Source organism: Protopterus annectens, chromosome 6.part0 (assembly GCF_019279795.1).
Source record: "Protopterus annectens isolate FY-2018-M chromosome 6.part0, PAN1.0, whole genome shotgun sequence".
NCBI lineage: Eukaryota > Metazoa > Chordata > Ceratodontiformes > Protopteridae > Protopterus > Protopterus annectens.
The window spans coordinates 601181648-601205166 of record NC_056737.1 but is presented as its reverse complement, the minus strand read 5'-3'; the positions used below and the strand labels follow the sequence as shown (position 1 = coordinate 601205166).

At 38.3% G+C, this 23519-nt stretch overlaps 1 protein-coding gene across 3 annotated transcripts in view; it reads left to right on the top strand.

Annotated features, from left to right (window-relative positions):
* TOGARAM1 (TOG array regulator of axonemal microtubules 1) overlaps positions 1-23519 on the top strand; it is a 1826974-nt gene that overhangs the window by 1685543 nt on the left and 117912 nt on the right. For all 3 annotated transcript variants that reach the window (XM_044074274.1, XM_044074275.1, XM_044074273.1), the window contains exon 21: positions 17134-17220. In XM_044074274.1, coding sequence (XP_043930209.1) covers positions 17134-17220 — 87 coding nt within the window. The remainder of the gene's footprint in view (positions 1-17133; positions 17221-23519) is intronic.

The window sequence follows — 23519 nt, the reverse complement described above, 5'->3', positions numbered from 1 at the left end:
TATGTATGTATATATATATATATATATATATATATATGTACTCACCAATGCCGCTGCAGGATCACTTCTTCCTGGTGGTGGAGTCTTATACCTGTCAACACATGATCTGTATGTGTAAGGGGATCAACAACTATTCTGTCCATCTTAAGCACATGATCTTTGGTGATATAACCACTATCAAGTCTTAACTTCCAAGATGACTACACACTGATCAGCATTTTAATTTCAGCTGTCCCAGTGTGAAAAAAGAAACTGCAGAATAAGAGCTATTAATTGTATCAGCTTGAGTAAAATTCAGTTACTGTCTAGTAAGTGCATTTCCCGGATGCCAGTAAAGAAGTTGTTTAGAGAGCCTGAAAGAAACTCTTCTAGAAAAGGTAAAGAAAGAAAAGACACTGACTGGGAAGAATCCTGCGTCTATTCAGCAAAAACCAGTTCAAGCCACAGCTTTTGTACAATAGACGCCTTCCAGTAATTTAGAGGAAAGAATAAGTCAAAATGTACTCTGAGCTGATTAAAATAAGTGTAACATTGAATGAATGTATCAACTCAAATAACAAAAGACTTGAAAAAACAGAAAAAGCTTTAACTAGCTATTAAGTTGAACTGATAAAACTGCAGAAAACCAGAGGTTGAAATGAAGAAAAATCTGGCTTGAGTATGAGAGTTTTCAAGAAGATCTGTTTCAAAAATTGATAGCATTAAAAGACAGAGCACACATAGAAAACCTGAGATTTTCTGCTATATCAGATAATCTGGAAGGAAAAGACTGTATTCATTTTATTGCACAAATAAGCAAATGGACTGGTATTCCACAGCAGGATTTGTTAACTGAAATGACACATCGAGTGCATGCTGTAATCCTGGCCATGAGAACGCAGCCAATGTCTGTATTAGTAAAGATACAATCGTACAAGCAGAAAGAGTCAATCCTAACAAAACTGTGGCAGAAGGACAAAGTATTAAAAACTGGAGACAGTAGAGTGTTTGTGGAAAATGTGTATTCACTGTACACCAGGCAGAAGAGAAGTAGATATATGTCAGCAATCAGAGAATGCCAAGATTCAGGAAGAATATTTTTTCTGGAGGATCAAAGGCATTTTTAATGCAGAACAGGGTGAGGAGGAAATACAAAAGTTTACTCAACAAAAAGTGAGCCATCAAGCAATATGTGCTTCTCATTCTTCTGAAAATAAATCTCATGGAGAGACTTTGTAATTGAAAATGTTTCCAGTATTCCAAAGGAAATATTTTTGAGACAGAAAAAAAAAAAGCTCAGGAGTTGACTTGAAGAATCAGGAGCACTTTGGACTTGAACCAGGGTTTGGTGTTGGGAGATGGAGATGAACAGGAAGACCACCAGCAACATTGAAATTAGGGAAAAATGTGAGATTATAGAGCATCAGTCACATTTATGAAATATGGCTTTGCAAGAAAAAGTGTCTGAGAAAGAATGGACTTTTGTGTATGCATAGGTATTTTATACCCCAAGCAGACTCCAAAGAATTTTTCCTGAAGTAGATGCAAATGCTGGAGGTGTAATGGGGAAGAAAGAGGTAAATGGGAACATATGTTTGGGGAATGTAATGAGTTAAGCAGACTTTACAAATTCCCTACAGAGTACTATGCAGAGATATTGGATGCGCAAATGGGTTAAACTAAGGAAATGATTATTTTGAGCTTGGATATGGGGTCTGAATTGTAAAGGCATAGTAAGGTCTTTAAGATTAATTCTGGTATCTGCCAAAAAGCAATTACTAGAAAATGGAAGTCAAAGTCTAGGCCAACTGTGTATGAAGCATTGAATATTGTAACAGAGATTAAAAACAAAACAGGAAGTTGGATCATTTGAAAAGGAAGGAGCAAATGACATAAATAAATGGAAATTGTGTGAACAATTCATGCAGAATAATGTTCAAAAGGAAGAAGAAGAGGAGTGAGGTTTAGGAGAAGGCAGGAATTGAGCAGTTTGTGTAATGCTGGACTGATGATAGTTATAAAAAAGAACATATGTGATGCTTAATGTATGTAAATGGAAACATTAATATTTTTATTTTATTTTAATATATGTTTCTCTGTGTCTTGAGTGATAATTTAATAAAGGTGTTAAAAATAACCTCTTTCAAGTCTTGCCCATCTGTTGTGCCTATATGAAAAAGCATTTACACCTCCCAGTGTCACCCCCTCCTTCTCTGTTTTCCATGTATCCACCAGTCCATTGATTTCAGATATTCCTTCAAGTATTTACCTTCTTTTGTTATTCTCAAATGCCTTGGTCCCTTATCTACTTCCCCTCTACTTATTGTTATGTTCCAGTCTCCTATTTAATAACTGCCCTTTCTTGAAATTTTCCTGTCTCCATCATTAGCCTTCTCAGTGCATTTTTCTTAATAACCAATGGAATATACACTGCTATTTTCATAATCTAAATCCCCACAGCCCTTCTCTTATTCCTACCATTCAACCCTTTCTGTTTTCTATTTCTCCATCTATTGACTGTCCTTTCCTTCTTTAAATAACCAACCCCTCCTACTTTTGTTTCCCCATGTTGAACTAACCACAGTTTCATACCCCCCACCCTTCAGTCTCTTATGCTATTCATAAGTTCATAGGTAGGTACTAGGCTATCAGCCCTGGGGTCTATACAAGCCCAACCAAAAAGGTACCCTGGCTTTTGCCACCCAAGAAAATTATTTTCCTGTGCCACTGTCGAGCAGAGCCACAGAGGTGATCCCCGGGGTGAATTTCCTATTTCCCATCCAATCATCAAGATTTTTCTTGAAGAGTGCTAATGAGGAGCTTTGTTTGATATAGATAGGTAGTTTATTCTAGAGTATGGGAAGTCTCTGGGACAGGAATCTATACCTCCGGCATGTTCTGTTTATTGTGGTGACAAGGTTTATGTCCCTAGAGCGTGTAGCTCGGAGAGATTGGGATTTTTTTAAGTGGAGCATGTCCAACAGCTCTGGGTTTGACATAACTTTGTATGTTAGGCAGAGGTAACCTCTGAGTAGGCGAGATGCGATGGAGTAAAGCTGGAGTTATTTGAGACGGTCTGCGTAGGGCATCTGTTTGAGGCCGGTAATCCTCTTTGTGAGGTATTTCTGCGGCCTTTCCAGTTGTTGTAGATGTCTTGTGAGGTACATACCAAAAGGGGAGTTGTACTCTATAATGGGTCTAATGAGTGATGAGTAGAGGAGAACAATGACCTCTCTTTTTCTGGGTGAGAAACCTTTTGTGATGAGGTGTGCCACGTAGAAGGATTTCCTGACTACTGTGGCGATGTGAGTCTCAAAGTAGAGACTACTGTCCACCTGTGTCCCAAGGTCTCTTATCACAATTTTGGTGTTAAGTATACTACCGCCTATGTTGTAGTTCATGGGTACAGAGTTTGTACCAAAGAGGATGACAATGCACTTTTTGGCATTGAGCTTGAGGCCATGGCTTTGACACCAGGCATCTGTCTCAGTGAGGCCCTTTTGTAGGCTGTCTGCATCATTAGGAGTTTTGATTATGGCTTCTAGTTTGCAGTCATCTGTGAACTTCGTTAGCCAAAGACCTTCTGTGTTAGCCTGTACTTCAGAGAAGTAGATACCAAACAGGAGAGGACCCAGGACTGAACCCTGTGGTACTCCACTTGTCACTGGTTTGAAGTTGGATTTGGAGTCTGCTACTTTCACAGTGTGGGTTCTGTCAGTGAGCCAGTTGGCAACTCATCTTGTGACATAGGGATTTATACCTAGTTTAGTGAGTTTATCTATATTTTCAGAGTGGGGGATGGTGTCGAAAGTCTTGGCAAGATCTAGATAGGCTGTGTGAACCACCTTACCCTTGTTAACGGCTTTGGTGACTGCTTCAAAGAAGTCTATCAGGTTTAGGAGACATGATCTGCCTTTTACAGACCTGAACTGGGTGGGGTCCAGAGTTTTGAGATTACCAATGACTTTGTTTATAAGTTCCATGATAATACGTTCCATGGCCTTGCAGACCAGGCTCGTCAGGCTAATGGGGTGGTATTTCCCAGGGTCCATGGCGGCTCCCCCCTTGTGGAGTGGCATAACTGTCGCTGTGCGCCATTCAGCAGGCACAAAGCCTGAGGTGAGGCTATGATTGAGCATGGTACTTATAAACCAGGGAAAGGAAGCCAACAAACTTCTGAAACACAAAAACCAAGTCAGCAGCACCAAGACCCAAGTATCAGGAATCCAAAAAATATAAAATAAAGCAATTTATTGAAGCGCTTTTCATTGCTTGTAATGTGGCAACTTCTTCAGAAAAGATACACAGTTTCAAACAGTAATTTATAAGTAATTGAGACATGTCATGTGATGACCACACCTCCAGTAAATCAAATTCTTAAAGAAACATTTTCTAAAAAACACATGTTCATAAAACCTAAATACAAAAGCTGCAAGTTTGTTAGATTAAAAGTGTCATCAAAACTGTTATAAATAGTTATACAAAAGGCATTAAACTGTTAGACTCAAACAATAACAAAGTTAGACTAAACTTCAAAATTACGGAATAATCAACCGGGTATATCTCTCTAAAATATTGTAGAGCTAAAATGAATAGAATTATATTCAAGCAAAATACCAGTTACCGTGTCAAACTTCTTAGTTTCAGAAGACAGGCAATGTTGCAAGCATCATTTAAACCTGGTACAACAAATGCATTCAAACGGATTTGCCATTCAAGCTTATGTTCCTCTAAAAGTAAGCTCAGTGGGCCACCTCTCAAATTAGCTTGAACTTGATCTATAGCTTTAAAGGTAAATTTGTGGCCCACATTATTTGCTATATGTCTTGCTAGTGGTTTGTCAATTTTATTAACTGAAATAGCATAGGTGTGTTCATAAACCCTGTCCCACAGTCTACGTTCAGTCTTCCCCACGTAGAATGCGGGACAGCAGACACATCTTGCTATGTAGACTACTAGTCTAGAATTACAGTTGAGTTTAAATTTTATCTCATACTTGTTGTCACCTATACAAAATGTATTGCCCACTTCCATGAATCTACACATCCTACAAGATTCACACAAATTCATTCCAGCATACCTATGTGTTTTAAGTTGTTGCCCCCCACATTCAAGTAAGTTTTTATGGTTGTGGCCTCTACGAAATACAATATTTGGAACTGGACCTAGTTTACTGAATAGTGAAATATCACTCAAGATAAACTGCCAGTTTTTACATAAAATACGTTTGACTTGGCCACTATCATTACTGAAGGTAGTGATAAAGCCACCTTTGAAGTTAGGGGCTAAAGTTTGTAATGGAATTTGTGTTGGGACAAATACACTGTTTTGACAATCTACCATGTGAGGAACAAGACTGTCCTATTCTAAACTATTTAGCCCAAGGATGGGAGAGACAATTCCAAGTCTTCTTTTATCAGAAACTTCACTGACTAAAGTTCTAATAAGGTTGCTAGGATACCCACGCTTTTCAAACATCTTCCTAAGTAAATCACACTCTTGATGGAAATCGAGCTCAAGTGTGGTCATTCTAAGTGCCCTTATCAATTGGCCTTTTATAATGGACCGCTTCTGGTGGAACGAGTGGCAGCTAGAAAAGTGTAGGAATGAGTATGTGGGTTTTCTGAAAATCTGTGATACATACCCCTCTTGACTTTATCTTTTGAAAGTTTCACATCTAAATAGTCAATCATGGCTGTATGAAATGTTGATGTAAATACAAGGAAATCAGTTGTAGAATTCAGAAATGAAATAAAAATCTCAGCCTGAATGCCATCGCCATTAAATAACACGAAGATGTCATCTAAGAAATGGTTGTAGTAAATGAGGTTTGCCCTGAAGTGCTCAGCTTTGAAAACTAAAGTTCTTTCCCAATACGCCATCACCAAGTTGGCAAAGCTGGCACCACAGGGCGACCCCATAGCGACCCCTCGTTTCTGTAAATAAAAATCCTTATCGAATAAAAAGTAATTATTAGTAACAATGATGTCTAATAAAGACTCCACTAAAGTAATTTTGTGTGAAGGAGCTTTCTTAGATTTAAGCAAAAGACTCACCCATTCTATGCCCTCTAAGTGTAGAATAGATGTATACAAGTCCTTAACATCGATAGTTAAGAAATTGTGATTGGGGTTAAATTCCAAGTTGTTAATATTCTCTAGGAAGGTCCATGAGTCTTTGCATACTTGGGGTTCTGACACTAAGTATTTTTTCAAAATATTGTCCACTACCTTTGCACAAGGGTAAGTTAATGAACCCCTCCCATCTATTAATGGTCTCATGGGGGGGGTTTCCACATCCTTGTGGATTTTTGGTATCCCAAACATAATTGGGATTTTTGGCCAAGGAAGGGAGATGAAATTAAGCGTACCAATATCAATGATGGCATCAATGAAGAAGTCATTGAAATAGCCTCTTATCCGTTTATATGCAGTGTTGACCTCACTCAAGGATGCTTTAGACTAAGCCTCTGTGTCTAACAGGTGCCTCATTCTCACTGTGTAGTCATGTTGATCAAAGACTACTAATCCCCCACCTTTATCTGGTTTAACCACCCTGACATTAGCGTTCCTCATGGATTGCAGTAGTACACTTTCCTTTCGACTCACATTACTTAGTCTTTTTGATGGACAAGAATGAGGATTCGAAAGGAATCGAAAATCCAGTTCGCATACTTGTTCAAACATCTTCAGGGTAGGGTGTAGTGGGGGATTGTAAGTACTAGCCACCCTTAACTCATGGTCACCAGAGTTACTGTCACCAAATAATAAATTAAAGTTTAACTTTCTCACATACAGTTTAAGATCTGTGACAGTTTTGACTATGTTAAATGGTTTGTCGGGTACAAATGTACTACCTTTAGCTAATAAATTCACCAACAGCAAGTCGATAGAAAATGATGAAAAATTCTAAATGTTAAAGTCCCCGTCACTGTTAGTAACAATGTACAAACAAGTACTTCCTGCATTTGAAATTGTGCCGATTGTTGTTCTGGTTCTGTTGGAATGATTTGTTCTTCAGAATTGTTCCTGTAGGGTTGTCTTTCCGAAAATTTACACACTTGTTAACAGGGACGTTGGTATTGTCAGTCACTTGTTGTTGGTTATAATCACAGTTGTTGCTGTTATTGTTACGGATCCATTCACTACGTCTAATGACAATCTGGTTATTGTCATCAGATTGCACATTGTTGGATTGCTGTACAGCAATAAAGGGTTTCATTGCATTAGAAATTTGAGCTGAAGACGGTTTTGGTTAGGCCGACCCATTGTCATAAGCAAGTCTGTCCCTTTTCATTTTTTTGACTTTATTGCTCTTCAGTCTGTCCAGCAACTGATTAATACTAGAGAAGGAATGGTCATAGTCATACCTGTGTCTGAAAAATTCACAGTCCGATACTATGTCATTGTTCAACACTGAAACCTCACAGGACAAGGCATCTATCTGTAACTGGTAGTGTTTGATCATAAGTTGCATGAGGTCAAAGCCTTGTTGGTCGAACAAGAAATTTAATTCTAAATGAAACAATGAATCCAGGATTAAACCAGTTGGGTACCGATGGACACGAAGCCCTTTCGGATTTCGGAACTATGTGTTGCTCCAAGCACTCCTTAAAATACATGACTTCATGTTGTAATTTTTTAAGTTTTAATAACTTTACATCGAGGATTTTAAGCTTCTCATTCAAGCCAATAGCACCAACCTGTTGTCCGTTGTTAGTCTCGGCCGGTTGCTCCTGGACAGACCGTGTCTTGAAACAAAGTGTGGAAGTGTCTTTAATCCACTCGTTTAAATCAGGAGCTCCAATAAGCCTTCCATTGTTGTCACTGAATGTATTAAGTATTAAGTACAGGTTCATCCATATTCCCCGTTTGGCGGGCTTCGGTTGGGACCCGTTGGCTTGATGTGATATCTCCACAAGTTGCGCCAATACTGACTTCAACTCTGTTGGGTGGAGTAGATCTCAAGTTACTAACAGGGGTGCCACTCACCGGTATTTCTGAAACCAAGTTCTGAAAAGAATGTTGTTGTTGAGATAAAACAGTGTCCACATTCTCTAAACGAGCAGAAAGGCCTTCCATACGTTGGCCCATCGCATTAATTAACTGAGTAAGATTCCCCAATTCGGTCTGCAGCTGTGAACCAAAAAGTGTGGGACTACTTGGGTTGCTGCTGGTTTTAGACACCATACTACAGATAAACCAGGGAAAGGAAGCCAACAAACTACTGAAACACAAAAACCAAGTCAGCAGCTCCAAGACCCACCACAAGAAGTATCAGGAATCCAAAAAATATAAAATAAAACAATTTATTGAAGCACTTTTCGTTGCTTGTAATGTGGCAACTTCTTCAGAAAAGATACACAGTTTCAAATTGAGACATGTCATGTGATGACCACACCTCCAGTAAATCAAATTCTTAAAGAAACATTTGCTAAAAAAACACGTGTTCATAAAACCTAAATACAAAAGCTGCAAGTTTGTTAGGTTAAAAGTGTCATCAAAACTGTTATAAATAGTTATACAGAAGGCATTAAACTGTTAGACTCAAACAATAACAAAGTTAGACTAAACTTCAAAATTATGGAATAATCAACCAGGTATATCTCTCTCTAAAATATTGTAGAGCTAAAATGAATAGAATTATATTCAAGCAAAATACCAGTTACCGTGTCAAACTTCTTAGTTTCAGAAGACAGGCAATGTTACAAGCATCATTTAAACCTGGTACAACAAATGCATTCAAACGGATTTGCCATTCAAGCTCATGTTCCTCTAAAAGTAAGTTCAGTGGGCCACCTCTCAAATTAGCTTGAACTTGATCTATAGCTTTAAAGGTAAATTTGTGGCCCACATTATTTGCTATATGTCTTGCTAGTGGGTTGTCAATTTTATTGACTGAAATAGCATAGGTGTGTTCATAAACCCTGGCCCGCAGTCTGCTTTCAGTCAATTACTTATAAACTACTGTTTGAAACTGTGTATCTTTTCTGAAGAAGTTGCCACATTACAAGCAACGAAAAGCACTTCAATAAATTGTTTTATTTTACATTTCTTGGATTCCTGATACTTCCTGTGGTGGGTCTTGGTGCTGCTGACTTGGTTTTTGTGTTTCAGTGAACATGGTACTTAGGTGGGGTGCCAGTTCGTTCTGTAGTTCGTGTAGAACGCAGCCTGGGATGTTGTCTGGTCCCATGGATGCTGTGTTCTTGGCTTTGGAGTGTGTGGGTTTTACCTGTGCAGCTGTGATTACAGGCACTTTGCATTCTTCCGGTATAGAGATGGGCTCTTTAGGGGGTGAGAGGGGGGTAAAGTTAGCACTGAACCTATCTGCCAGGATGTTGGCAATATCAGTTGGGTCTGTATATTTAGTGCCATTGTGCTGTAACTCAGAGCAGATCTGAGTGTTGCCATTGAAATTCTTGACATAGCTATAGAATGCTTTGTGGTTGTCTTTAGAATCAGTGGCAATTTCGTTTTCGTAACTAGCTTTGGAGGATTTTATCAGGGATCGCAGCTTCTTAATGAGGCTGACCAGGGAGCTCCTCCACTCATGGGAATTTACTCTCTTTTGCAACAGTTTCTTCCTTCTGTTGTACAGTTTGTTTATGGCAGGGGACCACCAGATTGGCTTCCTTTTTTTGGAGGATAGCATCTCGGTTCTGTTTGGGAAAACACGATCCATGCACTCATGTAAGTGCTTATAAAGTGTAATTGTGTAGGATTCAGTTGTCGCAACTGTATTGTCCATCTGCATGGGTGTCATGAAGTTCACCACTTCTGTCTTAAGAAGCATGAAGTTGGCTTTGGAGAAATTTTTTACCATGGTTTCCTTAATGGGGGGTAGGGGCAGGATGTGGATATCTAGGATAATTAGCTTATGGTCGGATTGGACCAATGAGGCGTTGACTTCAGGTGTGGAACACTGGTCTCCCATGTTGGTAATGACTGTATCTAGGATATTGTTGCCCCTGGTGGGGGTGTGGATAAATTGATCCAGGGCATTGGAGTTTATGTATTCCAGAAAGCGTTGAGTGAAGGAGTTGGTACATGAGTAGTTTTCCCAGGTAATGGTGGGGTAGTTGAAATCACCCATTATTAGGGTGTTTGGTTGAACCCTAATATTTCCCAGTAAATCAAGAAAAGAGGAGTGGGAATCCTGGGGCATGGTGGGTGATCTTTAGCAAGCTACAATTTGGATTGCAGTTTTGCCCAGAATTAGTTGCACTTGGATAACCTCGGCTGCATTATGCTGAGCAACTAGCCTGGAGGTGTGGATATCCTTAATAAATATGGACACACCTCTGCCTTTGGTGTTCCGGTCCAGGTTACATGGCCGAAAAGTGTGATATGCGTTATAGCCTGGTAGTGCAGGGGTGCTCTCTGGAACCTTGAACCAGGTCACAGTCACTGCACATATATTGATGTTCTCCATTTTAATGAGTGCCTCGAGTGAGGGCATTTTGAGATTTAGACTTCTAGCATTGAGTAGCATCTCCCTCAGTTTTTGCTTGCCTGTTCCTGTTATGGTGGTGAATTTGTCATTTGAACCTTGCCTAAAAAGGCACTATAGAGGCAGCGAGAACCTTAGCCAGTATCCGGAATCGCAGGGGTGACAGGTGCAGGCCCTCTCTGGCAAAGCATCGAGGTCTGTCGACCATGTCATCCCAGGCAGACAGATACTGGATCCCATTAGAATGGCACCAGAAGCTTAGCCAATTGTTGAAGTCAATCATTTTGTCCTTGTACTGCGGCATCATTCTTGGTGATGGCAGAATGCTACTCAAGGCTAGGGTCATACCTGCTTGGGCTACAAGATTGGAGAACTCTTCCTTGTCTCTTTTCATGTAGTCCAGGGAGGTACATCTCGGGTCGTTCACACCAACATGGACAATGACAGTGTCATATTTGTACTTGTTGTGGAGTGACCTGAGTGCGTCGGTTATGTGACAGATCCTGGCACCCGACATTCTCAAGACAAATGACCCTCCTGGAGGGTAATTATTTGTATCTTTGTTTTCCTTATATAATTCAGTATTATGTCTCTCTTATTCCTGTTTCTTAAGCCATCTGTATTCCATGATTTAATATCATAACTCTCTTGCCCCATGATTTATAATTATTTTCTCTTTTCTTATCTCTCATTTCCCATTTCTTTTTTCTCTTTCCCTCTTTACTCTCTCTCCTTTCCTCATTTACCTTATCCCTGTCTCTTTTCTTATTGTTTCCCGAATTCAGTAACCTCTTCTGTCCCATTTTCTTGGTTGCTTACCCTCTCTTTTCTCCGTTTTAACTATGTACATATATACAAGTTCATATTCCAGTTCTGGAGATTGTTTTCCTCTGTTAGTGTTAACTGCCCCTCAGCCCCCTCATCTGTCATAGCTATGGCAGTGTACCTTTCTGCTTGCGGCTACGACTTTCTCTGCTTTATTTCCTCTGCTTCTTTTTAGTCTTCCATTCTACTAATTTCCCACTGCAGCAATCTTTGTTTCAAATTTAAGTCACATAATGCGCTACCTTCCTTATTGCTTACCCTTTACATATCACACTCCTTTTTAATCATTTATTTACATTGAGCATGACTTTGCTTATGAGACCCAAAGGAAGAGCTATCTGATGTTGCCACCCATCAGGGTGTGTAAAGAAAAGGAGTTAAGATGGCACCCAACTAACTATAGATCAACTTTTTTTAAACATGTTCTGTCTTAGTCCACTTTTTCCTTAAATTTCATTTTCTTTTTCAATTATTTGCCTTGGCATCTTTTAGTAACCCACCCCAATTTTTCTTGTTTTTCTAAACAAGAAACATCTTTATTTGAATTATCACTTATGACGTAAGCAATCATGCATTTATAGAAATGAAAACAAACCATATTGACATATTTTCAGTGGCAAACATTTTCTATCCTACTCTTTTCCATTCCTTACTTAGACTTTGCATTATATTCCTAGCATAACCCTTCTTACTAGCATTAGAACTTCTCACTCCTGCCACCACTCCCATGTTCTTATTGCAACTTTGCTCCATTTTTCTACTCCCTGTTCATCAAATAATCTTTGCCTTGTCCCCTTTCAAACTTGCTACCTTATATTTCCATTACTAACATCCCCTTATGTTAGTCAACAAATCTTGGAATCATGAATGTAAGCCTTCTCTGACCAGCCTTCCAATAACTTCACAAATTCCCTCTTCTCTAATGATTTCAGTATAAAATCTTAGATACAAAATATGAGTTTAAAGTGATCAGATGACCGCTAGTCTGTAGATTTCCCTCTTGGTTATAATAATTACCACAGCCTATCTTCTTTCTACCACATACTTTTCTTTTTACTGTTCCTAGACCACTTGCCTCTCCACCTTTACAGGGTCATTATTTAATCAACCTCTTGCTATCGCCTTTATGTGGTCTATAGCTCCTTTTACCTTTTTCTCTACCCCACAATCCCTTCTGTTAAATCTAACATGTCCTTTCCCCTTCCCATTCTATTTACCATGGCATTCGTTAATCACCTGGCATGTATTTTTTATTTTACACATATTACATTTAATTTTATCAGCCCATTTTTCAAGTACTAGGTTATTATTTATATTCTGTTTCCCTCATTGGGGTATCAGTAAGTCTCCATTTTCTTTACACAAGTTCCTATCTTAAAGTCTCATCCCCATAATTGCTCGTCAAGCTGAACTCCTTCCCATTGTCATTAAAAATCATAATATGCACTCTTCAACTCTTTTCTTCCTTTTATTTATATTTATTTTTATGTTACATTCACTTTTTCCTACACTTTATCTGTTATTAACATGTACCACCCCTTCTTTACTTATTGATTTAATGTCAATTTGCTTGCTGGTTCATAATCTCCTATTCAATCTAACTAAATACATTATTTTACATTGTTCTTTACATATCTCCATGGAACTGTATTTCCATTTTCCAGATCTTTTCTTACAACATTGAGCAATTTGATTCAGAGGAAACACTTTCAAATCTTACTTTCTTCAAACTATCTTACATGCCATCATGTTGTCTAACCTTATCCAGTTTCAACAGATTCCATTCACTTATGTCCATTACTGTAGTCATTTTCCATATATTAAATGTCCCCAACACTGCCCATATTTATCTCAAAGAAATAGTTATCCTGCATTTTTTCTGTCTTCCTTGGTAACATTTATAATCAGTCTTTTTTTCCTTGAAGCTGAAAGAAAATAAGTCTTAACACTCCCCTTTCTTCCCTTCACAGTTTCTTGTCATGTCATCTTATATTAATACTTATCTATTTTAGTGTTCAGCTCCTTTCCTCCTATTTTGCTTTATCAGTTGCACGTTTTCCCTGAAAAGGAGAAATAGCCAATTTCTTTCCCTTGCTTACTTTATCCAGATCCTTCCCCCATTATAGTTAAGTTCTTGATTTTACTGGTGGCAACATTAGCTCCCAGTCTTAAGTTTGCCAACTTCTTCACAAACTCCAGGGCATCTGCAGAGTTAACAAATGTTTTAGTAACACACTGTGTAAAAAGTCTTAATTTGACTGGATGTAGGAGGTTCCATCTTAATCCTTTATCTTTATGCTCCCTGATGACTGGCAACATCTCATTCTACTTTCAGTGGGTCGTGTTCAACTTAAACAGTTGCATACCAACTTTCAAATTCTTTCCTACTTGCCAAATCTCTTTTAAAATTCTCTTTCATTTCAAAGGTCTGCAACCTTATTATTGCTGGTCTCAGCTGTTTCTGTCTACTGTGCACTTGTGCTCTCTTAAAATTTATATCAATTAATGGAATTCCTGATTACTTTTCCAACAGACCTACTACTGCTTTCATATAATCTCACACTTCATCACTTTATGGCAATCCGGCTAACTTTATATTTTTCATTTTGGCCCAATCTTCCAGATCTACAGTTTTTGCCTCAAGACAATCGAGTCTTGCTTCTGCAACTTCTATTCTTGCCCTCAGCTCCTCATTTTCTTCAATTAGCTTTTGTATGACTGTCATGTGTTCATTCAGACCACCTATGACCTCACCAGTCCTTTTCCTCTGAGTTGCCAGAATCTCTAAGCTTGTCTTTTTCACATCTTTAATTTCATTCTAAATTATTTCGAGTATGATCATCTCAGATGGGTGGCCCTGCAGGTCTAATTTAGAAGACAGAAATTCCACTTACCTGATGTTAATAACGCCGAGACCAAAAAGCTGACAACCACATATCACTGACCTCCCAGAACACTGAGTTTCAACTCCAGGTAAATAACCACTTGGCCAAACTAAAAAATGAATTAAAACAAAAGCAAATTAAATCCACCTATATAGGGGGCTGTGCAACCCCCCCCCCAACTAAATATGCCAACTCCGAGATTGTGCTATCATGGGGGTAAAGGTCAAAGTTCAACATTGTGGCCAGGTGGTTACTTGCCTGGAGTTGAAAGTTGGTGTTCCGGGAGGTCGGTGATGTGTGGTTGTCGGCTTTTTGGTCTCAGTGTTATAAAACTCGGTTAAGTGGGATTTTGATCTTCTAAAGTAGACCCGGTCATGCATATGTACCATCAGAATGCAATCTTCTAAATTTCTCATTCTCTGCTGCTTCTAACTTTCCCTCTCATGAACACTTGATTCCCTTCAAATAACCTTTTTCTTAACATTTTCATGGTAACAGTGGCTTTTTTTGTAAATTTAAAAAGCTATACGCTTTCCAGTTAAGCTCCACAGTTCTATTGTTATCTGCTGTTGTCTAGTTCAGCATCATACCTGAAGTCCCCAGTAGTTCTTTTTCTGATGTAATGACAATCCATTAAAGAAGCATTTTAGGCCATTGTGGTACTCCACATACCAATGCGAAGTTCACCTTTGTACACATAATAAAAAATGAATATAACGATTAATGTCGGATTGGCAAATTTTCACAGATGTCATTTTGGAGCAGTAGGATTAGACATCCGAGGTGTAGTCTCACTTAATGTGAGATGTAGCCTCTTGATCATGCTTGTAATCATTTCAAGTTGTCACGGTGCATTAAACCTCAGTCGTAACCTGACCACAATCCTGTGTGCATAACCTGGAAAATCATTTCCACTGCTAGCTTCCTATTATCTCAGAATATTACTTAATTCTCATTATCACTGTAAAAATAAAAAATAAAAAAAATGAATTTTTATGACACATACCTCAAGCTGACTTCATTTTAATCACATGTTTATCTTGTTCTTTGGGCCTTTAGAGAACTTTCTTTAACAACCAATGAATGTTTTGAAGAAGAATTTAGTTAAACCAAATCAGCATCACACATTTACATTTTTATTCCTCAAACCGACAGTATAACTTCACACAGTATAATGCAACACATTTCAGATTAACATTTATGTAGCCACCCTGCACAAATAATGTCACTGAATTGTTTTCTTCCTGTGGGCACACATACAAATCACTAATAATGATGCCTATATGAAATATATGTGTAAGAGTGTGTGTGTGTGTGTGTGTGTGTGTGTGTGTGTGTGTGTGTGTGTGTGTGTGTGTGTGTGTGTGTGTGTGTGTGTTTGTGTGTATATATATGTGTGTGTGTGTGTGTGTGTGTGTGTGTCTATAAATATATATATATATATATAGCGGCCATGGTGGTGCAGCGGTTAGCGTTGTCGCCTCACAGCAAGAGGTTCTCCTGTCCGATTCTCGGCTGGGGTGCCTTCTGTGTGGAGTCTGCATGTCCTCCCTATGGTCGCGTGGGTTTCCTCCAGGTGCTCCGGTTTCCTCCCACATCACAAAGACATACAGTAGGTGGATTGGGCACTCTAAATTGGCCCTAGGTCTGAGTGTGGGCGTGTGTATACCTTCTGTGGAAGGTTGGGCGCTGGGCTGGGAACTCGACACCGTAAAAACTCCACTGCCAATCATGAGCGGACAGATGATCCGCTGTGGCGACCCCTAACTGGGAAAAGCCGAAAGAAGAACAACAACAAAAACACCCACTTATGTGAGGAAGCCATAGTAAAACAATATTCAGCAATTCAGGAAGACAAGACTCCCAGCCATGCCTTCTGGATTTCAGTAGTACCTCCAGAATGTAATATCACAGGTTTGCTGTCATGTAATTCACATTTTCTTTTGTTTCTTGGAGTTATACATTTCATTTACCAGAATGATGTAGTGTCAGGTAGAAGTCCAAAAAAGGCACTACAAGCATACAAAAATCAACCATTTATAAAAAAAAAAATAACCATTTTTATTATAATGTGATTAAATTCCTACCAGTAAGGCTCTTAATGTTAACAGTTTAATCATTGATGAATACAGCTATTTGAAGTTCAAATCCCACACTTTCAGCAAGTTCTCATACCACATACCAATGTCTCTTCTTTTCTAGTCTGAACTGGATAATTCGAGTTTCAGACTGCTGCTTCTCAACATGAAAGAGTCCTTTATCTTAAAACATGTTAGAACAGCCTTCAGTGGTATCAGTATTCTGCAAGGGGCTGAAGAAATGTACTAGAGTTTGCACTGCAGTTTTTACCTACTGGTATGTTTTATTGTGAAACATTAAATTAATTTCTTATAGTGATAAATTTGTCTAACGATGCTTAATGAGGTGCTGTACTAAAAGTGTTATTAAACAATAAGTAATCAACATTTAGATATAATCACACGCATCAAAACATCTAGGTATATTATTATTATTTTATTGAGCTTCTTGGGTGCCTTTCACATTCATCTGTCTCGCACAGACCCTTTATTTCTAAACACGGTTACTTTATATTTGAAATGAATCATTTCGTACAACAGTCCTAAAACCATAACTAGAGTAAGAATCTCATCTTGTTTTAGCATAAATGCACATAGATAGATATAGCTGTCTTATTTTAAGCCACTTTTTTTCAGAAAATTATTTCAGTTATTTCTCTTCACTATTTATTTCTTAAGGTCATACATATAAAAGCAGTTATACCACAAACAACATACTTTGTAAAACCTGTAGTAGAACTCATAATCTGGAAATCTGTTTCAACAGACCCATAAACTAAGTCAAGTATGCAGACATTATGACATATCACTGTGAGAAAAGCATCTCTTGGGGGAGAGGGATAAAGATGAGACAGTTAGAGGCATTTTATTTGCAAGTTATTGCAACATCATAATCTTTTTTTTTTCCCCTACAGATAATTCTTTGCTACTTCAAACCTTTTGCACTAAAGCCCAGTTTTTGAATGGCAAGGCTAAACATGAAATGACCGAGAAAGTTGCTGGTAAGTGTCCTTTTTTGTCTTGTTTGGTCTTCGTTTGACCTGAGTCTCATATTATTCAAGATTATTGAAGTTGTTTCAACAAAGCTCTCTTTCTAACAAATTGTGGTCATAAAGATAATGCATAACATCATGAACTATCAAAAATTAAATCCATAATTGAAGCGGAAGTTGCCTTTTACAAGTCTTTGAGGGGGGCTTGAAGTGAAACACTGCATCCAGTTTTGAAATCCGTAAATGAATGAAAGCCTTACCTGAACAGGATTGCAGAACTGATTGAAGGAGTTCAGAGGTGAGGATCTAAAATGATCAAGGGAATTTGGGATTATACTAAGGTTGGGCATTGAGCTGGCACCTCGGCGTTTCGTAAAAATCTACTGCCAATCATTAGCAGACCGGAGTTCCACTGTGGTGACCCCTTACCGGGAAAAAGCCAAAAGACAAACAACAACAACTATAACATTAGATTAAAGACATTGGTTAGATATGTACATTCCATAGTAGAGAAGGAACAGAAGATCGTGATACCCATAAGTAAGATTATTTAAAAGCAAAACTGTAAAGCCTTATTAGGCAGTATGGTAAATAAAGCCACTGCTGTCGAGATTTGACAGACTTTTCAGGACTTAAATGAGAAAACACAGCTTCAAATAAAGTAGTGGAATCATAGATTATTCTGCCTCAGTTGTTAAATGTGGTGTGACAGAGTGGTTTTAAATTAATTTAACAAAATGGGAATAACTGCATTTCATTTGAAGCTGATAGGCTTATCTTTCCTTCTTTTGGCACCTGAAAATCTTAATATATCAGTAAATTTTCTACAATGCATGCTTTTTGGCTAGTTGAAAGTACATATCACTCAATCTCTCAGCACAAGAAATCTAAACAAAGCCAAATGTAATGGGGAGACAAAGGCCCATAAATAGGGACAGGTTTTAAATATTGCTCCTATAAACTTAAGCAGTGGCTAGGATAATAGGTTTTACATTTGCATGTATTTTCTAAAGGATACAAAGCCTGAAACTCAAATGTATGTCACTGTTTACTGACTTCAGTCTTTAATGATTTGATAGAAAAAAAACTGAAATTTTATGAGGAGCAGACTAACAGTATGAGGCAAAAATCTAGATATTCTGCGGAAATCTGGACAGTTGAAAGGTATATGAAAGTGATATTTAAAGGGAGATACAGTGTTTGTTGTAAGGTGACACTTAATTTCAAAAAACACGGACTGCAACTTTAGTAGAAAAAAGTGAACATAGGAAACAAATCCTTTATCCAGGGTCACTTGTACGCAACAGAAAGTAGGTTGGAATCATACCTCTCAACTGTACAGATTTTCACAGTGTCCAGATTTTTGCCTCATATTTTTGGTCCATTTTTCATAAAATTGTGGTTTTCTGGCAAATTAGTGGCAAATCATTAAAGACTGAGGTGAGAAAATCATGACAGACATTTGAGTTTCAGACTTCCTACCCTTCAGAAAATTCACACTAACGCAAAACCTGCTGTTCTATGAACGTTCCAAGTTTGTAAGAGCAATATTTAAAAATTGACCCTATTTTTGGGCCTTTGTCCACTTTTATTTATAGCTTTGTCCAGATTTCTTCCTCTAAGAGGTTTGCTTGGAATTCACAATATAAAAATACAGATATAAGTATATAGAAGGTATCAGGTATTCTGAGATAGACTTGTGGACTAACAGAATGAAACAACCTAACTATAAACATAGTAGACAACACAGAGGATTGATATACTGAATGTCTGCCAGTATAGGCACAGACACTGGCATAGTTCAGGGTTAACTCTAGGTTCAGCAGCAAAGTATGACTATATGCAGGAAACACCATGGTGTATTGATTCATTACATCATCAAGTACCACAGAAGCATGCCTAGAATTGTTGTTGCAAGTCTTTGAGGATGTTTTTAAATCTCTTCTCTTGCTACATGTTCTGCATATGCACAGTGGGCATTGTGCAATTGCCTGACATATCTCACATTGATGCCAAGATATGGAAAAAGTAAATCATTAACAGAAAACAAAATGGCATTATAATAGTAGTGTTTTCAGATTCTGAGGCTAAAAACTGGAATATGACACTTTTTTGTGAAGTGTTCTTGACAGTCAGAATGAGTACAGCACAAACCACAGTCTGAGGGGAACAAACATAATTGACATTGCTGGAGCTGCTCAATTCAGAATGATATACGTATACCTTACTCTTTGCAAGTCATTATCACCAGAAATAGCAGTCATTGTTATCTAAAACATTATTACTTCTCTCAGAATTATTTCTGTTTACCTGCAGTTGATGTTGGTGATATAGTGGTGTATTCATGTATCTCTGTGCTTTGTTCATATATACTGAGCACAATGGCTAATGCCCCAAGTTAAGAAAAAAAGACAGTTTTGTTAAGCAACTGTTAGTGCTGTTAATCTCTCTCTAATCCTGCGTCAGAGGTACACAATGGCCAGTGCCACTCACTACACTTCAGTGCCACACAAAAAGAAATGTGACAGTGAATTCTTCTACAGGTTTTTAAGCCGTTGTTGCTTCACGTCTTTTCACTTTGTCTATTCTTGAGTTGAATTTCTTGACATCCCTTTCTTGAACATACAACAACTTGGTTATTATCAGAAATCCAGTCGTAATCCTGTCTATGTACTATTTACTCTTCTACACTTTACTCTTGATAGCTATCTAATCATTCTCTGTAGGTCTGTTGCTTGAGCTATGAAATATAACTTTATGTTTCGGAATCTTCACTTTTATTTCTTGTTTTTCATTTCCTCTTTCTTTTTATCAGTTTTCTTCTTCCGTATATCTTTTATTTGATTGTTCATATTTACTTATGTTCACCAGACTTCATTCTCCCCATGCATGTAGGCACTTCAGTCTGTGATCATTTAGATATTAAGATTTTTCCCCCAGACTTTTAATATTAATATTTTAAATCATATTCAGATTTTCAGATGACTGCACAATCCAGCCTTAAATTTTAAAAGGTAACATTGTCCCCAGTACAAAGGCCTATTGGTTGGTATGCTTTTCTAAAATAAGACCTTTTACAGTAGTGAAATGTTTTTGCTGGTACAGTCCTCTTTATAAACTACAGATGTGTATAGTAATACAGTATTATACCCCAGCAAATAAACTTAGCATCTCTTACCTTAATTCTGTCATACCCTGATGTGTGTTTAAATGGTTTGAGTCAAATTTCACTCTCAACTAACCTATAAACAATTGCACAATAGCCATAGCTCTCAACCTTCCATCTCCAAAATGAGGAATGCTCACCCTCATAATGTGGAACAAATGGGCAAAATGTGGAATTACATACTAATGGCTTACTAACAACTTTGACTAGGAAGGCCATAGTCAAAATATGCTGGTTTTACTTATAAAAAAGACCTTTAAATGAATTAATATGATTAATTTCTATTTACTATGGATATCAGTTAAATAAATCTCTAACACTGAATGTGTGACAGACCATTTCTCTGTGGAACTTTGAGGAACATGAACTTTTTAAGACCCCAAATGAGTATGTTTCTCATAAAGTGGTACGCTTGAAAGGTATGACAATTGCTTTCATGCTACTGAATGCAAAAGTAAAGATTATAGTGTTAGAGCCAGTCCCAGAGCTGAGACATTCCTTTCCTAGGCAGTGTTATCATTTTCTTCCACTGCTTCTAGCATTAGTGTGCATTTTAACCAGTATTTCCCAGTTTGTTAGGCCTTGCCCTTAATTTCAGCAATCCCTTTCTAGTTGGATATAGCTAAGTATACCCAGTGAATTATTTTGTAGATGCCACGTTAGATTTTCAACTACTAGTGATACATTTATGTCCTACTGTTATCACAAAACATAGCATTTTGTGATCCCTGTTCAGTACTATTTGTGGGATCTTGATTCCGTGCAGTACAATTTCCTTTCTTATTTGAAAATTTTCACCCCATAAAATCTGCATTGATAACGCAAACTTTTCAGAAACCATTCAGTTTCACATAGACAAAAATATGTGACTTCAAGAGCCAACCAACCTTTCATTACATTGCTAGTATATGGGAGAGGCACCATGAAGCATTTGTGCCAGAATTTGGGTGTATGAATATATGTGTTACCCTGCAATGAAAAATTTTCCTTTGCCACTGCATCAGTAAATACTTCTTGTACTAAACAGTGTTCATCATCATTCACACTGTCTCAGTGGCATATGAGATCTGTGTCTGCACAAACCCACACTGGCAGCTTTCCAGAGCTCTGAATTCCCTCCTCTGATTCCCTTTGGTATGAGATTGGCTAATCCCCTCCCATTAGGGGAACATATCCCTCATCACAGGAAGTCAATTGTAGGAATCTTATAGCTGAATCTCTTCAGCAGTCTGCATTGATGGATTACAGCTTCCAGTCTCAGATAAGATCCCTTTCTGAACCTCCCTTTCTCTTTGTTATTATTATGATTATTGTTATTATATACTTTTGATTTTTTTATGTTTTACTTGAATGTATGTGTATATATATATATATATATATATATATATATATATATATATATATATATATATATACACGTATATATATCATCATCTTCTTTTGGCTGTTCCCGTTAGGGGTCGCCACAGCGGATCATCTGTTTCCATTTCTTCCTGTCCTCTACATCTTGCTCTGTCACACCAACCACCTGCATGTCCTCTCTCACCACATCCATAAACCTTATCTTAGGTCTTCCTCTTTTCCTGTTACCTGGTAGCTTCATTCTTAGCATCTTTTTCCCAATATACTCAGCATCCCTCCTCAGCACATGTCCAAACCAACGTAATCTTGCCTCCAAACCTTCCAACCTGGACTGACCCTCTAATATACTTATTCCTAATCCTGTCCACCCTCGTCACACCCAGTGCAAATCTTACAATCTTTAACTCTGCCACATCCAGCTCTAACAACTGCCTTTTTGTCAGTGCCACTGTCTCCAATCCATATAACATAGCTGGTCTCACTACCCTCTTGTAGACCTTCCCTTTCACTCTTACTAGTACTCGTCTGTCACAAATCACTCCTGACACTCTTCTCCACCCAATCCATCCTGCCTGTACTCTCTTCTTTACCTCTCTTCCACACTCACCATTACTCTGAACTATTGATCCCAAGTATTTAAACTCTTCCACCTTCACCACCTCTACTCCTTGCATCCTCACCATTCCTCTATCCTCCCTCTCATTCACACACACATATTCTGTCTTAGTCCTGCTGACCTTCATTCCTCTTCTCTCTAGAGCATATCTCCATCTCTCCAGAGTTTCCTCCACCTGTTCCCTACTCTCACTGCAGATCACAATGCCATCTGCAAACATCATAGTCCACGGGGACTCCTGTCTGATCTCATCTGTCAACCTGTCCATCACCATTGCAAATAAGAAAGGGCTCAGACCTGATCCTTGATGTAATCCCACCTCCACCTTAAACGCATCCATCACTCCCACTGCAGACCTCATCGCTGTCACACTACCCTCGTACATATCCTGTACCACTCTTACATACTTCTCTGACACTCCTGACTTCCTCATACAATACCACAACTCCTCTCTAGGCACCCTGTCATATGCTTTCTCTAAGTGTACAAAAACACAATGCAACTCCTTCTGACCTTCTCTGTACTTCTCCATCAACACTCTCAGAGCAAACCGCATCTGTAGTGCTCTTTCCCGGCATGAAACCATACTGCTGATCACTAATCTTATATATACATGTGTGTGTGTATATCCATCCACAACCCCTTTTGCCAATTTTTGCATATGGGACCAGGGTTTCACTTCAACAGTGACAATCATCTAGAGATAAGGTATACACCACCAGGTTGCCAGCCCTGCCATGGTAGTTCTTTCACACCACACACTTGCACACACAGTCACACCTATGGCCAGTTTATGGTGTCAAGTCCACCTACTGCATGTATTTGGAATGTGGGAGGAAAACGGAGCACCTGGAGGAAACCCTTGTGAACACAGGGAGGATGTGCAAATTCTGCACAGAATGAACCATGTCTGTGAATGAAACTGGGGAACTTCTTCTTGTGAGGTGACAATGCTTTCCACTGCACCACCGTGCCATTGTGTGTGTGTGTATGCGCACACGCGCATGTTAAGTTTTTATTTTAATATACTTGTTATTTACTGCTGATCTTAATTTCTCTGGGAAATTAACTCACTGCTGTGTTGTTTGTATGCTTAATACTTCCTTTTAGCAGTTATTGGGCTTTTCTAAAGTGTTTTGACTTGTACTGGGAAAATGAAGTTCT